This window comes from Numida meleagris, unplaced genomic scaffold, assembly GCF_002078875.1.
Source record: "Numida meleagris isolate 19003 breed g44 Domestic line unplaced genomic scaffold, NumMel1.0 unplaced_Scaffold250, whole genome shotgun sequence".
Classification (NCBI taxonomy): domain Eukaryota; kingdom Metazoa; phylum Chordata; class Aves; order Galliformes; family Numididae; genus Numida; species Numida meleagris.
The window spans coordinates 154,209-168,329 of record NW_018364306.1 but is presented as its reverse complement, the minus strand read 5'-3'; the positions used below and the strand labels follow the sequence as shown (position 1 = coordinate 168,329).

General features: G+C 68.1%; 3 protein-coding genes across 3 annotated transcripts in view; 1 reads left to right on the top strand and 2 right to left on the bottom strand.

The window, feature by feature from the left end:
- Positions 1–4,003, bottom strand: LOC110390927 (interleukin-12 subunit beta-like). The gene is made up of 7 exons (XM_021382520.1): positions 3,905–4,003; positions 1,863–1,932; positions 1,463–1,684; positions 1,002–1,110; positions 754–935; positions 502–650; positions 1–159 (listed from the first exon to the last, which is right to left on the bottom strand). The coding sequence occupies exons 1-7, from the start codon at positions 4,001–4,003 to the stop codon at positions 1–3; spliced, it is 990 nt and encodes a 329-aa protein (XP_021238195.1).
- On the bottom strand, positions 3,703–10,150 carry DQX1 (DEAQ-box RNA dependent ATPase 1). The gene is made up of 12 exons (XM_021382563.1): positions 9,700–10,150; positions 8,980–9,271; positions 7,449–7,642; positions 6,870–7,245; positions 6,359–6,598; positions 6,050–6,149; positions 5,791–5,949; positions 5,440–5,631; positions 5,207–5,332; positions 4,824–5,014; positions 4,548–4,738; positions 3,703–4,292 (listed from the first exon to the last, which is right to left on the bottom strand). Exons 2-12 carry the CDS (start codon positions 9,259–9,261, stop codon positions 4,112–4,114), a joined length of 2,232 nt encoding a protein of 743 aa, XP_021238238.1. The 5' UTR covers positions 9,262–9,271; positions 9,700–10,150; the 3' UTR covers positions 3,703–4,111.
- Positions 10,151–11,222: 1,072 nt separating this feature from the next.
- Positions 11,223–14,121, top strand: part of LOC110390922 (dedicator of cytokinesis protein 2-like) — a 52,590-nt gene continuing 49,691 nt past the window's right edge. Inside the window, exons 1-6 of the mRNA XM_021382513.1 lie at positions 11,223–11,712; positions 13,035–13,118; positions 13,216–13,256; positions 13,425–13,480; positions 13,549–13,645; positions 13,723–13,871. Of these exons, the coding sequence (XP_021238188.1) occupies positions 11,673–11,712; positions 13,035–13,118; positions 13,216–13,256; positions 13,425–13,480; positions 13,549–13,645; positions 13,723–13,871 (467 nt within the window). The 5' untranslated portion in view covers positions 11,223–11,672. The remainder of the gene's footprint in view (positions 11,713–13,034; positions 13,119–13,215; positions 13,257–13,424; positions 13,481–13,548; positions 13,646–13,722; positions 13,872–14,121) is intronic.

The following is a 14,121-nucleotide window of genomic DNA, read 5'->3' as shown; positions in this document are numbered from 1 at the left end:
TCAGCCCCGCTGCGGCCAGGCCGCGTCCACCTCCCGCCATCCGCTCCAGGGGCTCCAGGAGGAGCTGGTGTAGGTGTAGGGGTCCTGGCAGCTAATGCGCACCCGCCGCACGCGCTCCTGCAGGCTCATCTTCTCTGTGCCCTCCACAAACGTGTCAACCTGTGGGGGGAGGGCTGGTCACGGCCTGGGGAGGGGGCACCTGCACCATGGGGGGATGCGGACGTGCAGCACTTGGAGCTGGGGGCACAGCGGGCGGGGGCTGCGGTTCTTCCCCATCCCGGGCACTGATACCGCCTCACTGGGGCAGCACTGGGGGGAAGCAGAGGTGACAGCTGGGAGTGACAATTTCCCACCCCCCAGCCCCCCCGGGTGTCATTGTCACTGAGCGCTGCTCCTGAAGATGCTGCTGTGCTTAGGGAGAAGCCGGGCTGGGGCTGGGGCAGCGTGGGCAGGGGGAGGCTGGGTGCAGGGCGGTGGGGGTGCGGGCAGCCTGCCCGTTACCTTGGTGCCGTTGGGGAGCTCGTACTGCAGCCAGTAGAGGAGGGCGAAGTAGGACTTGGGGAGCGGCCAGGAGGCCGGGGGGGCCCAGGCCAGGTGGAGTTGCCCCCCCTGCAGGTGTGCAGTCAGCTCCTGCGGGGGCCCGGGCCGCACTGTGGGCAGAGGAGCGCAGCGGGGCTCAGCGTGGGGCTGCGACCCACCAGGGTTCCCAGCACCCCGACCCCCGCCCTGGGGACGTCTCTGGGCTGAGCTCACCAATATCGCGGACAAAGAAGTAGATGGAGAAGTTGAGGAAGGAGGTGTCCGAGATCCCCTCCAAGCGCAGCTGCAGCGGGCGCAGCTCTTCTGCGAAGGGGCAGAAGGACGGGTCCGTGAAGTTGGCGCTGAACCGCCCGCCGTGCCCGGCTGCTGGCACCCAGTCCCCGACGGAGCCGTCGCTGTGCAGGAAGGCAGTGTGAGCGTGGGGCACTTGTGGGGCCGGGGCTGGGGGCTGCGGTACCCACCTGTGCGTGAGGCGGGCACGGAAGACGGCAGAGTGGGGCCCCAGCCAGGAGCAGTGGAAGGAGCCACGGTAGGAGTCAGCCTGGCAGGAGGTGTTCCTACCCTCCTCTCCTGACAGGGATGGGGACAGCGGGTTGGGGTCTGTGGGGTTGAGGTGCGTGCCCCTTCCCCAGACCGTCCCACACAGCCCCACCTGGGTGCATCCTCCATCCTGCAGGCTGCAGCACGAACTTCCTCATACCCGTGCTGTGTGTCAGACCTCCTGGTCCCCCACCTGCCCCCACACTCGTTCCATCCATCCCCACCCTTCCCCATCACCCCACGTCTGTCTCCACCCTGTCCCATCACCCCATGTCTGCCCCATCCTGCCCAACATCGCACATCCCTCCCCAGCCCGCCTTTCTGTCCCCGTGCCCCCATCATCCCGCATTCCCCTTGTCCCCGTGCCCCCAGCCCCAGGTACCGCTGTCTCCGACCACCACGTAGGTGCTGTCCAGCAGGACGCCACCAGCCCAGCAGCTGTAGTTGCCGGTGGCCGGCAGGTCCAAGCCGAGGATGGTGAGAGTCTGGCCCTTGGCCACGAGCTCAGCCATGGGCTCCGGCTCCCCGTTCTGCGTCCAGGTCACCTGCTGCTTGTTGGTGTTGCATTTCACCACCACATCCTTGTTTATGTTCCCCACCACGACTGGAGATGAAATGCGAAGGCTGCTGTCAGCCTCTCACCAGCGTGGCGGGGCTGGGTACCCCTCGTCCCAGGTGCGATCCACCCTTCCCACGGCCCCCAGCCTGCTCCATCACCCCCCCATCCCTCCCCACACTGGATGTCCCCCTCTGATGCCCCCCAGGCCCCTCCTTAGACTTACACTTCGGGGGGAAGTCGGTCAGGGCATCCGCAAGGGCGATGCACAGCGCCAGGAGCACCGGGACCAGCATCTGGAGGGAGAGGGGCAGCGTCAGGGGAAGCAGCAGTGGATCCCAGGAGGAGCAGTGCCGGGGCGCAGCCGGGGGTGGGCAGAGCGAGCGGAGCCGGGGGGAGCGGCTGGGAAAGCCCCACGCGGTGGGCGGTGGGCGCAGCTCCCAGCCCTTCCCGACGCGGCCCCGGGCAGGGAGTGCCCGAGTGGGGCAGCACCTTTCCGGCTCCCCGTCGCCCCCCAGGGAGCCCCTTCCCTACCTCTGCGTGCGCTGCTCCTGCTGGCTCTGCGGGGCCGGGAGCTGCCGTGTATATACTGAGCTGCGACCCCGCGGGGATGCCCCAAGGTGAGGGTAAACCACAGCAGCATCACAGTTCTTAGAAGAGGAGAAAGCGGCACAGGGTGGAGCTGAGGATTGGTACCCACGCTCGGCTCCAGTCCCGCCGGCCTTGGTGCGAGCACTGCTTGGAGCAGGGACATGGGAAGCACCACGCTGTGCCCTGGCCGAAGGGGCAGTGTGGGGCTGCTCGGGGCGGTGCTGGAGCTCCCCTGCTCCCGACTCCCACAGGGTGCCCCCAGCATTGGGATCCACAGGGGAGGGTTTTAGCGGGAGCGCCTCCTGGCGAGCAGGGAAGGGCTGGCTGAGCCTGCGGCAGTGCCCATCTCGGGGGTGTGCACCCTGCCAAGGGCACAGCCCTGGCGGCAGCCCCAGCCAGCACCGGGGAGGGGGCAGGGTGTGCCCCTGGGTAGGAGCATCCCCCGTCCTGCCCTACTCCCTCGCCACAAGTGATGGGAACCACAAACCCTGTAGCTCAGAGTGAAGTGTCCCCGCTCTGACAGCGCAGGACGGAGGGCAGGTAGGTGCCGCCATCCCCAGCCAGGAGCAGGGACAGCTTCCACCGCACAAAGTTGCTCCAGCACTGCCATGGAAGCAGATGCGTGGCAGGAACAGGTGTGGATGGGGATGAAGAGATGGGGGGTGGAGGGACAGAAGGTGGCAGGGATAGGGATGAGGGGCAGCAGGCCCGGGCAGGTGGTGGTGGTAGGTCCCCATCCTGGGCACAGCAGTGCGGGGGACGCAGGTTGACCTCATTTCTCCTGCTCACGTATGTTCTGGGGTTCCTAGAAAGTGAGGGGGAAGTTTGGGCACTTTGATGCGTCTGTGGGGAAGCTCAGCCACCACCCTTCCTCTCAGCCTTCGAGGTGCTGTGATGGAAGACGGAATCCCTGGGCCCCTTCCTGGGAAGAGCAGTGCCCCATGCGTGGGCCAGCAGCAGGCAGGGGGGCACAGCCCGCTCGGTGCTGGGACCTGCAGCCCTTGCTCAGCATCCCCAAGCCTGGTCATGCAGGGGGGGACCTGCTGGGGGGGCTGGAGGGCCCTCCAGGGCAGAAAGGGGGACCCTGAGGACAGGGAGGGACTGCAGCAGCTCCCCAGAGAGCATTGCCCTATCCCCTCCCAAGGGGGGAGCAGGGAGCTGGAACAGGGAGCTGGCTGCCCGCCTCCTCCGCCCACCGCAGCTTCCCCTCTGCTTCTGTGGAAAAGAGCAGAACTGCAGAGGGGAAGATCTGATGCAAATGCCAGGGCTGCCCCTCGCCATGACCGGGGCAGCAGTACGGTACCCAGAATTGGAGGCATGAGGTGAGCAAAAGTACCATGCATCACGCTCCGACCACAGCGCAGGGTCAGCACCGGGCTCACAGAACGGCGCTCGGGGCAGGGTGCCAGGGAGGGGTGATGGAGCCCACCCTGGCCTGAGCCCTTTGCAGTGCAAACACTACACAAAGCCAGGAGTAAAGGTCACAAAACTTTATACAGGAGAAATTCACAAGCAGCCCCATAGTTCCTGAGGATCTGCCCCCTATGCCTGGGGAGTGAGACAGGCAAGGCCAGCGACCCCAGCCCCACGGCCCAGGGCCCCATCCAGCCTGGCCTTGAGCACCGCCAGGGACGGGGCATCCACAACCTCTCTGGGCAGCCTGTTCCAGCACCTCACCCCCCCGCTCAGGGAGAAGAGCGTGGCTTTGTCCCTGGGGAAAGCACCAGGGCCCGTCCCGCAGCCGGTGGCAGGGCAGCGGCGCAGCAGAGCCCGCATCTCCTGGGCTGGGGTCGGCCCTCGCAGCAGCGCTGTGTCCCCGGGGCACCCCGCTGTCCCAGTCAAGCCCGGGCAGCCCCGCGGCGGGGGGGCTCCGGTGGCTCCCGCTCACTGCAGCACGCAGACGTCCCGGTTCTCATCCTCCCCGCTGGCTGCCTCCCCCAGCGGCTCGGGTTCCTCAGGGACGTCCTCTACGGCCACCACCTTCTCCCGCAGCTCCATGAGCAGATCGCGGCTCTCGCTGGGTGGCAGGTTGCTCAGGTAGTACTGGGGCGCCAGCTCCACCAGCCTGCGGGGACGGAGGGACAGAGGGTCAGGGAGGGGGCATGGCCCCCAGGGTGGGAGCTGGGGGCCAGATGCTGTAGGGGGAACACTGGGAGCAGCCTCCCACGAACGGGAATCTCTCGTGTGTAGGAACGGCCCCCATCTGCCTCCCCCCGCCCCGGACACGACCCCTAGGCCAGGCGTCATCCCAGGGCTGTACTGCGGTGCTGGAGCCGGGCACGGGCGCAGCCCCGACCCTCCCCAGCCCTCAGGTCCTCACATTTGGGGCTGGATCTCTGACACCACGCGGAGGCAGTTGTCCTGCGAGATGGTGAACTCGTGGTAGAGGACCCAGGGGGGCAGGCGCTGCGGGGGCTGTCGCAGCAGGTAGCAGCAGGCGGGGGGCAGGTGGGCCACGTGCTTGTGCGTCAGCATCACGTAGTTGCCGGAGCCATCGATGTCCCGGGCTACCTGGGGAGAGACAGGGAGGCGATCGGCGCCGCCCGGCCGTGCCCCTCATCCCACGCAGCCCGGCCCCTCGCAGCCCCCAGCCCACCTTGAGGAAGTAGCCTGAGATGAGCGCTCGCTGGATGTTGAGCACGTTGGTGTCGGTGCCGAAGGCGGGGGGCGAGACGGGGAGCTCGATGCGCTGCATCACCTCCAGCAGCTCGGCCCGCACAATGCCCGCCAGGCGCAGCGCCTCGCTGCTCACCGCGTGCTTGCGGCACCAGCCCTCATCCATGTTGTCTGCGGGGAGAGAGCGGTCAGCAGCACGGGACAGGGACTGCGTGAGAACCCCGCGCTGGGGCTGGCACCCCTCAGAGCTCGGCCGAGGCCCCCTGCTGCTGTCCCGAGCACAGCTCCAGCAAGAAGCAAAGGAGCTGCGGGACGTGTGCTGGGTTCTGCCTGCCCCCAGCCATGCCCCTGCCCGGCACTCACGCTGCTGGAAGGTGTTGAAGATGTTGATGAGGGTGAAGTGGTCTCCATCCGGGTGGAGCAGGGCCCGCCGGCGTGCGGTCACAGCCTCCTCAAGGCGTGCGGAAGGAGTCACAAAGCAGGGGGGAACTGGGGACATACAGAGGAGAGGTCACCGTACGCTGCCACCACGGGGCTGGCTCCTGGGGGCTGCACTGTGCCCCCGGCCAGCAGCAGAGCAGAACCCTGCCCTGTACCTGTGAGCATGGCGGCCAGGCTGACCATCTCCTCCACGCAGTCGAACTCGCAGGAGGCGATGAGCGCCTTGGCCAGCTGGGGGTCCAGGGGGAACTCCGACATGATGATCCCCACCTCCGACAGGTTCCCGTCGTCATCCAGGGCAGCCAGGTAGTCCAGGTCCTCCAGCGCCTGCATCAGCGACTCGGGGGCTGGGGCAGGACGTCAGCCGGCTGACAGTGCCACCCAGGGCGGGCAGCCCTGCCGCTCCCCTGCTCCTGCAGACCCTCCGACCCCATTCCAGAGGGAGCCTGAGAACGCAGCCGGCCCCAGCTCTCCCCCCGCCCCCATCGCAGCTGCCTCAGCCCCACCTGGCCTGTCGAGGAAGTCGCACTGGCCCATGTCGGCGATGTCCAGGCGCTTCAGCAGCAGCACGAGGCGGCTGAGGCTGGTCTCGCTGACGTGGGGCGCGGGGCTGGGAGGCAGGCGCTGCTCATAGAAGGCCTCCGAATACAGGCGCAGGCAGGTGCCTGCAGGAGAGGGGCCGTGAGCAAGGGCAGGGCAGCACACCGCCCCGCTGGAGGCACGTGCCAGCACCCTCTGCTCCCCGTATGCCCTGGGGGGTCTCACCTTGGGGGCTGCCAGCTGCTCGCTGCATGCGTGACTCCGCCTGGCTCCTGCTGATGGGCCGCACCACCTGGGACTCTGCGCGGATCCGGGGGTTGTAGACCTGCAGGGTGAGCCCATGGGAAGGGATCCACAGGTGAGCCCCTGACTACCCCAAAGCTCCCCCATCCCCGACGGTGCAGTGCAGGGTCTGGGCCGTGTCCCCCGGGCAGGTGACGGGATGAGCAGATGAGCTTGACCCCAGACACTGTTCCCACACTCTCAGCTCGCCCTCAGGGCAGAGCCAAGCTCCCTGTCCCCATCCCCACTCACACTGCGCAGCTCCAGCCCCGTGTCGATGACGAAGCGCACAGCTCCCAGAGAGAAGGACGAGTCCCCGAGCCAGTGTGTGACGACCACCCTCCGCTCCCGGCTGCCTTCCTCCGGTGCCTCGTACACCTTCTGTGCCACGCGGCCGACACCGGGGTGCAGGGGCAGCACCAGCAGCGGGCCCAGCCCTGGGTTCAGCGCCATAGCTTCGGTCTGGATGGCCCTGCAGCACTCAGTGATCTCCTGCAGGAAGGACAGGGCCATGAGTGATGCCACAGCAGAGCCCAGAGGAGCTCCACAGCTCCTGAACGGGGCCGTGCCCACCCGGCTGCCCTGAGGGAAGACCTCGGGCCCTACTGTGCCCACAGTGGAGTTGCCCCAGCCCAGGGGACATCCCAAGCTCCCACCTCAGTTAGGGCTTGCCTAGGAACTGCAGACAGGGAACCCCTCCAGCCCCACGCTGGTGGCACGGTGATGCCCCAAATGCCTGAGGCACGGGGTACTGCAGCCCCACCTGCTCGCTGGCCAGGAAGAGGAGGACGTGGCCGGGCTCCTGCCGCCGGTGGATGTCCAGCACAGCCTGGCAGGCTGCCGCGACGCGGCCGTGGGCTGGGACGTCCCTGTAGAGCAGCTGCGGGGACGGCCCTGGCCCCGGCACCCTCACCACGGGGGGGTCCCCGCAGAAGGCGCGCAGCCGCTCCTCCACGGCCGGGGAGGTCACCACCACCACCTTCAGCTCGGGGCGCTGGCGCAGGACGTCCTTCAGCAGCCCCAGCAGCACGTCCGTGGGCACCGTGCGCTCCTGCGCCTCGTCCAGCACCACCACCCCGTACTGCCGCAGCAGCGGGTCCGACGTCATCTCCCGCAGCAGCATCTCGTCCGAGCAGTACCTGCGTGGCCCGGGCCCATCAGGGGGTGGCTGCGCCTGCAGACATCCCTGCGGGAGCGTGCCTCTCCCACCCAGAGCTCACCCTACCCAGCTCCCTTAACGAGGCCAGAGGGGATTAAATGATTACGCCGCGGCCGGCGAGCTGAGCGGGATTAGAGTGGCAGTGCCAGCTCCGTGCAGCACGGGGCCCCCCCATCCCCGCACCTCAGGATGGTCTCGGTGGTGCAGCAGTCCTCGTGGGGGACGCAGTAGCCAACCTCGTGGCCCAGGTTCAGGTCCATCTCATCGGCCACGCGCAGTGACAGGCTGAGGGCGGCCAGGCTGTGGGGCTGGGTGCAGGCCACCAGGCCGTGCGCGAACTGCTGGGACAGGGCGTACTCGGCGCACCACTGTGGGACCTGTGAGGGGACGGCACTGGTCAGTGGCCTGGCAGCTCCACCTCCATTCTGAGCGGCGCCTGCTGTGCCCTCTGCACTGCAGCCCTGGTGCCTGCAGGACCTCCTGCACCGGAGCAATGCAGGGGCACTCAGCACCTCTCACAGGCGCTCCTTCCCTGGTACCGCTGCACCTGAACCCACAGCTGCCTTTGCAGTGCGCTCCGCAGCCTCATCACCCTCTGCCCAGAGCTTTCTGCCTGATCCTTGCATTAAAGACATGGGACAACCACCCTCTCCAACTCTATCTCATCACTTCTTGCTCCCACCCAAGTCTTGGCTGCTCAGTTCCTCCCTAGCAGGGAAACTATTCCTCCTCTCACGGCTCCCTATTGCCTGTTTCCACGTGCTTCCAGTCCTGCTGTGCTCAGTTTGTGACTGAAGAGTACGTGCCCCTGTCTGTGTTAGACGGTGCTCCTCCGAACTGGCCCCTTACTCCCCTCCTGCAGCCAGACACTTGCCATTTAACTGCTTGCAACACACACCGGGCTCCTCGCCCGCACACCCTGAGCCATGCAGGGTTCCAGGACCTGCAGTCAAGGGCAGCCCAGCCCCGGGGCCACCAAGCGCTGTGTGAGGCTCCTAAATGGGGCTCCTCGCTGGGCCGTGCCTCGTGCTGAATCCCAGCACAGCTGCACCCAGCGGCTCGGAGCCCTGCTGCCAACACCCTGATAAACCCAGCCACCGGCAGCTGCTGAGCTTTGATCCAAACGTCAACCTGCCCTGTGGAGGCCCACAGTTACCCCTGCAGCTTCCAGGCGATACCTTCCCGGGTCAAAGTCCGCATGACGACATCCTCAGGTGTCGTGTCAAAGGACCACAGATGGGACGCGCTGCCCCTGCTCCACGGGGAGGCCTGATCCTGGCACCATGTGCCAGCTGTCACACAGACTGACTGTCCCTGGCCATCACGCTGAGCCCGGGAAGGGCCCCGAGCCTCTCCCCACAGCGCAGTGCTCCCAGCACGCATGTGGCAGCGCCTCCCCAGCTCATGCTGAGGCACTGCCTGGGGCTAGCATTCCTGTCCCAGTGCATCCAGCACCACGCTCAGTGCCATGGGCCCACCACAGTGGGGCTGGCAATGCCACCCACGGGGCCACCTGCTGCACCAAGGGCTGTGAGAGGAGCCCAGGGCTGCGGGGTGTTCATGCAGCAACAAGATGAGCGTGTGGGTCTGCAGGAAGGCTGCTGCCCAAGCACAGGACGTGGCCTCTCCTGACAGTGGAGCCGCAGCTGCTCCATGTAGGAAGGACAGTACTGCCGAGGGAGCACCACAGCACAGCCCCGGCCCTCCCGCTCACCTGCGTACTCTTGCCCGTGCCGGGGGGCCCGGACACCAGCACGATGCCGCTGCTGCCCTCCAGGTGCTCCATGAAGCTGTACTTGGTGGTCCAGACTGGCAGCTCCCGGCGCTGCCGCAGCAGCTCGTAGTAGCGCGAGGAGAAGGGCAGGCCATCGTACGGGTTCACCTCCAGGTCACCGTCGCAGCCCAGGGCTGGGTCCTCATCCTCCTCCTCGTCCTCCAGCACTGAGCCGGTGCCGTTCTGCTGGGGCGGGGAGCCCGAGGCCCCGCCGGTGGCCATGGCGCTTCCACTGCAAGGGGCAGGTGGGAGGTGGCACGGGGACACCCTGATGCCTGCAGGGCGTGGGGGACAGCGGGGACAGCCTGGGGCTGAGCCACCCTCGGTGGATGTGAGGGACTAGGATGGGCGGCAGGGGCCGGGACAGGGATCGGCACGGGCCGGGCACGGGGACAGAAGGGGCCGGGCTGGGGCAGAGGGACCGGGGCCGGGGCCCGGGGGCACACGGGGATGGGGGCGCACGGGGGCGGGGGGCTGAGGGCCTCAGGCCAGGCCAAGCGACCCGGAGCCCAGGGCACAAATGAGGCCGGGTACAGCCGGGGGTCACCGGACCGCACCGGACGAAGGACGTGGGCACCGAGCCGGCCCGAAGCGAAGGGGGCACCGCGGGTCGGTTCCGGTTCCGGTTCCGGTTCCGGTTGGGGCCCGGCCGCCGCTCACCTGCGCGCGCCGCCGCCACCTCGGCCGTGCTTGGAGCGGGCGTCAGGTGACCGCGGCGCCGTCACGTGGCCCTGCGGCAGCCGCCAATCAGCGCCGCCCCTGGCGCCCGGCGGCGCGCGGCCCGTTGCTAGGGGCGGTGTCTGCGTGGCAACGGGCGGGGCCTGGAGCGGCCTGAGCGGGCCTGGGGCCTGCGGCCTGCACGGCGTGAGCGGCGTGCGCGGCCCGTGGGGCGCGGCGAGAGCCTGGTGTGTCCCGGCCGGCCCCGTCCCGGTTCGGCATCCCGAGCCCGGCGCCCATACCGGGCCCCTCAGCCCGCAGCTCCCGGCGCGGGGCCGCTCGGGGCCGCCAGGTGGGGCTGCGGGGCCGGGCAGCGGCCCGTCTCGGCACCGAGCGGTGCCTGTGGGAATCGTTCGGCCTGATGCCGTGCTCGTTTGTAGCGTAGTTTGCCCGCGAGCCGTTCATTTTTTATTGCAATTAAATTCGGAAGGTATTTATGGTCGTTTTTATTACGCTCAGTTGTACTGCGTACAGTATCGGGATGTATCGGGATGGATGGAGGGGGGGGACGTCCGGGGAACGCATAGGATGTTTTGCGGTGGATCTGTGGACGTGTTGGGTTTCAGCCTGGAGCAGGCAGGGCCCGGGCAGCGCCATGGCACCGAGCAGCGTGCTGCCCGCCCCGCGCTGGGCACCGTGCCTGGGCCGGGCCGTGCCCCGGGGCGAGGCCCATGGCTCCCAGCCACCCGGGCTGCTGGGCACGCAGGCGGAGCCGGGGGCTGCAGGCATAACGTGAAACCCTGGAACTGCCCGCAGCCGCTGCTTTGCTTCTGCTGCAGCTCTGAGGTGCCCGCGTGTCCCGGTGGTGTGAGCAGAGCCTCGGTGTGCACGGGGACGTGGGCGGCTTGCAGCACTTCCAGGCCACAGCCACCGACAGACCATGGCTGCTGCAGCCCTGGACCCGGCCAGGCACAGCTCTCCACGGTGCTCCCGTGGCTCTCCCTGCCCCGGGCATTGCCGTGCTGCATGCGAGATGTCCAGGTGGAGAGGGAGGATGCTGGAGGCATGCGGAGCCTTTGGCTCTGCACTGAGGCCATACCTGCAGTCTGTGTGCTCTTGCTTCTCTTAGCCCTCCAGCCTGCCGCCTCGTTTCTGTACACGCAGCTCCTCTTGCCCTGCAGCAGTGAGTGCCTGCTGCTGGCTCCAGCCTGCTCGTGTGGCCACGGGGTCTGTGGAGGCTACCCAGCCCCGGCTCAGGAGTCGGTGTACTGGGCTCCAGCTTGGGGATGGGAGCTGCACTCAGAGGGGAGCCAGGTGCAGGGGCTGCACAGGAGCACGGTGCTGGCTCAAAGCAGCTGACGTGGCTCAGCTGGGCACTGTGAGTGTGGTGGCCACCGCCTGCTGGGTGGCATTCTCTGGCTGTGGCCCTGGGCTGGAGGGCAGTACAGAGCTCCCCAAAAGTGCGGGTGCGGGGCAGATAGGGGCACCGAGAGCGGAAGGAAGCGGGTGGTGCTGAACTGTTACTTCCCTGACCGTCGGGTGCTGCAGGAGAGCAGGAGCTGGGCAGGGTGCTGCAGAGCTCTGTGCAGCGCTGTGCCTCGTGTGCTGAGGGATGGGTTGTCCACACCTGGGGGCACAGACATCCCCGTGGTGCTCGCTGTGCCCTGGGCTCCAGCCTGGTGTCCCTGCTCCGGGCACTGCAGCGTCGCTGGGGTTGGGCAGCTCCATTGTGCCCATGGGGAGTGCCAGCAACCGCGCAGCTCGAGTGCTGGTGTAGTTAGTGCAGGAGCACCGTGCTCCGCATCCGTTGTCCGGTGGGGTGCTGGGCTGTGGCTGGCCCCTGCAGCACCCAGCCGGGTGTTGAGGAAGCAGAGGTTTGCACAAGCCGGTGGGGTGCACGTGACCCGGGGAGAAAGGCAGGAGGAACTGCCAGCACCCCACGCAGCGCCTCGGGTCCCCGAGCTGCACGGCTGGCCATGGCCCCCTGGCTGCCCACCAAGGAGAAGTATGGCGTGGGTGAGTGGGGCCTTCGTGGCTGAGCAGGGAGGCAGGGGCTGTGGGGTGAGCGGTGCTGGGGTGGGGTAGTGGCGATGCTCAGTAGTACGAGGTGGAGGCCGGGTCCCCATGCTGCTGCTGCTGATTTTGGGAGGTCAGGGGCTGCAGGATCAAGCGTGGGGCGGATGGGGGCTGCGGGGCTGGTGATGGGGTGAGCTGGGAGTCGTGGAGCCAGGGGCTGAGCGCCGGGGCAGGGTGCTGGGGCTGCGCCTTTCCAAGGCTTGGTGCAGGATCTGACCCTCCCCTCCGTACTGGGATTTGGGCTCAGCCTGGATGCTGAAGCACGCTCAGCCCCAGGGCTCTTCAGCTCGTTAGCGACTGATGCCAGGGTCTGTGCTCATTTCTGATCTGCCTGTGGGGAGGTGCCCTTGCAGCCCAGAGCCAGCCCTGCCATTTGCCCCTGGGCCAGCACGGAGCTCTGCTCACAGTCCCTGCTCCTGGTCCCTGCAGCGGCTGTGGCAGAGCCCTGGCAGCCTCGCTCCCTGCCCTGGCCCCCCTCAGCCTCCCTGCAGCACCCCGAGGAACTTCTCCTTGCACCACTCCTGCCCTCCCTGCTCTGTGCCTCTTCCCCTTTCTGGAGGGGCCATTTCCCATCCCCCTCCCCTGTGCTGCTGGAGGGCTGCCAGGGACCCCCGGTGCCGTCCTGTGGGAGGGCTGGGCCTGGCAGCGGGGGTGAGCGGGACTGGAGTCAGGGGCTGTGCAGGGTCCTCGTGCAGAGAGCAGGGGGGATCTGTGGGGAGCTGAGGGCCCTTGGTGCTGCAAAGAGCCAGCACGGCCGTGGGGCTCCACGCAGGGGTCCCGGATGAGCCATGCAGGTCTGGGAGCACTGCAGTCCCTGGGACGCAGGCTGGAGGGTTGGGTTAATGGGGTGAGGTGCTGGTAACGGGGTGAGGCGTGGGCAGGGTCCCAGCACGGAGCCAGCAGCTGCAGGGAGCTGTGGCATGCAGGAACGTCTGCAGGGACGGTCCCCTGCGCAGGGTGCAGCCGGTCCTGTGGTCAGGGCTGCCCCAGCCCAGAGCCACGGTGGAGCCGTCACTGTCCAGAAATAGTGGCAGGAGCAGCGCGGCCACCGCTGCAGCAGGAAGCACCCCGCGCCGCTGCTCGCCCCGCACAGGGCTGGGACCCTGCTACGTGACCCCCAGAGCTCGGGGCTGAGAGATGCCTGGAGAGGTGGCTCTGCCCTATGTGGGGCCGGGGTGTGGGGCGTGGGGCCGTGGGGCCTCTGCTGGGCGGGGGGAGGATGAGGGGCCCCTGCTCACGGCTCCTGGCCCCTCTCTCTGCAGCTGTGTGGAACTTCCCCAGCGCCAACGAGCATCACCTCCCTCTGCAGATCGGGGAGACGGTGCACATCCTGCAGGCGTCCGAGGGTAAGGGGTCCCGGCTGGGCTGGGGCTGAGCTGCACCTGGCTGGGGGCTGTCGGGCCCCGAGCCCGCCTCATGGTGAGCCCCTCCCTTCCCTTGCAGGCTGGTACCGCGGGTACTCGCTCAGGAACAGGGCTGCCCGGGTAGGTGAGGGGCACAGGGGAGGGCTCGCCCGGCCCCGGCTGGGTGGGTGCCCACGGGGATCACACCAGCACTGGGGACACCGCGGGGATGGGGACCCCTGCGGGGTGCTCAGTCCTCAGGAAGCCCCCAGCCCGTGCCTACGGGTACCAATGGTTGCTGCTCCCCAGGGCATCTTCCCGGCCTCACTGATCCACCTGAAGGGCGCCGTGGTGGAGCGCAGGGGGTAGGTGTGGGGCGGGTGGGCAGCCCCATGCTGGCAGCGGGCACTGCAGGGCTCTGTGCCCTCCCTAGGGCGGAGGAGAGTGTGGTGCCCGCCGAGATGCCCATGGTGCAGGAGATCACCACCACGCTGCGGGAGTGGGCCACCATCTGGAAGCAGCTCTACGTGGTGAGGGGAGGTGGGGGCGGGGGGGCACGGGGACGCGGCGGGGCCCGGGGTGACCCTGCACACGGTGCTGCCCGCAGACAGGGCAGATGGAGCGGTACCGCAAGGTGAAGCAGATGATGTACGAGCTGATGGAGCAGCGCTCGCAGCTGCTCTCGGGGACGCTGCCCAAGGACGAGCTTCTGCAGCTCAAGAAGGAGGTGACCAGCAAGATGGACTACGGCAACAAGTGAGAGGGGGACGGGGCCGTCCTCGTGTCCCCGCTGTCCTGGGGCGACAGGGACAATGCTGTGCCAGCACCCTTGCCGAGAGCTATTGCTGATGGGCCCGGGTTAGGGCAGGACACATCCCTGGTGCTACTGCTGTCCCCACCCCGCTGCTCTGCTGCTGGCCCGTGACCTCCAGGATTGCCCTGCCCCGCGCCGTGCTCGCAGCCCCCTGCCTGCAGGTCCAGGTGGGACACACGGCCCCACATACAG

Excerpts from the sequence above, each read along its gene's own strand:
- LOC110390927 (XM_021382520.1), bottom strand. The coding sequence starts at position 4,003 with ATGCGGGCTCTGCTGCGCCGCTGCCCTGCCACCGGCTGCGGGACGGGC. Across the intron at positions 1,685-1,862 it reads GACCGACTTCCCCCCGAAGT|TCGTGGTGGGGAACATAAAC; the intron begins GTAAGTCTAAGG and ends TTTCATCTCCAG. Across the intron at positions 651-753 it reads CTTCTTTGTCCGCGATATTG|TGCGGCCCGGGCCCCCGCAG; the intron begins GTGAGCTCAGCC and ends CTCTGCCCACAG.
- DQX1 (XM_021382563.1), bottom strand. The coding sequence starts at position 9,261 with ATGGCCACCGGCGGGGCCTCGGGCTCCCCGCCCCAGCAGAACGGCACC. Across the intron at positions 7,643-8,979 it reads GCACGGGCAAGAGTACGCAG|GTCCCACAGTGGTGCGCCGA; the intron begins GTGAGCGGGAGG and ends GTCCCCTCACAG. Across the intron at positions 7,246-7,448 it reads ACCACCGAGACCATCCTGAG|GTACTGCTCGGACGAGATGC; the intron begins GTGCGGGGATGG and ends CGGGCCACGCAG.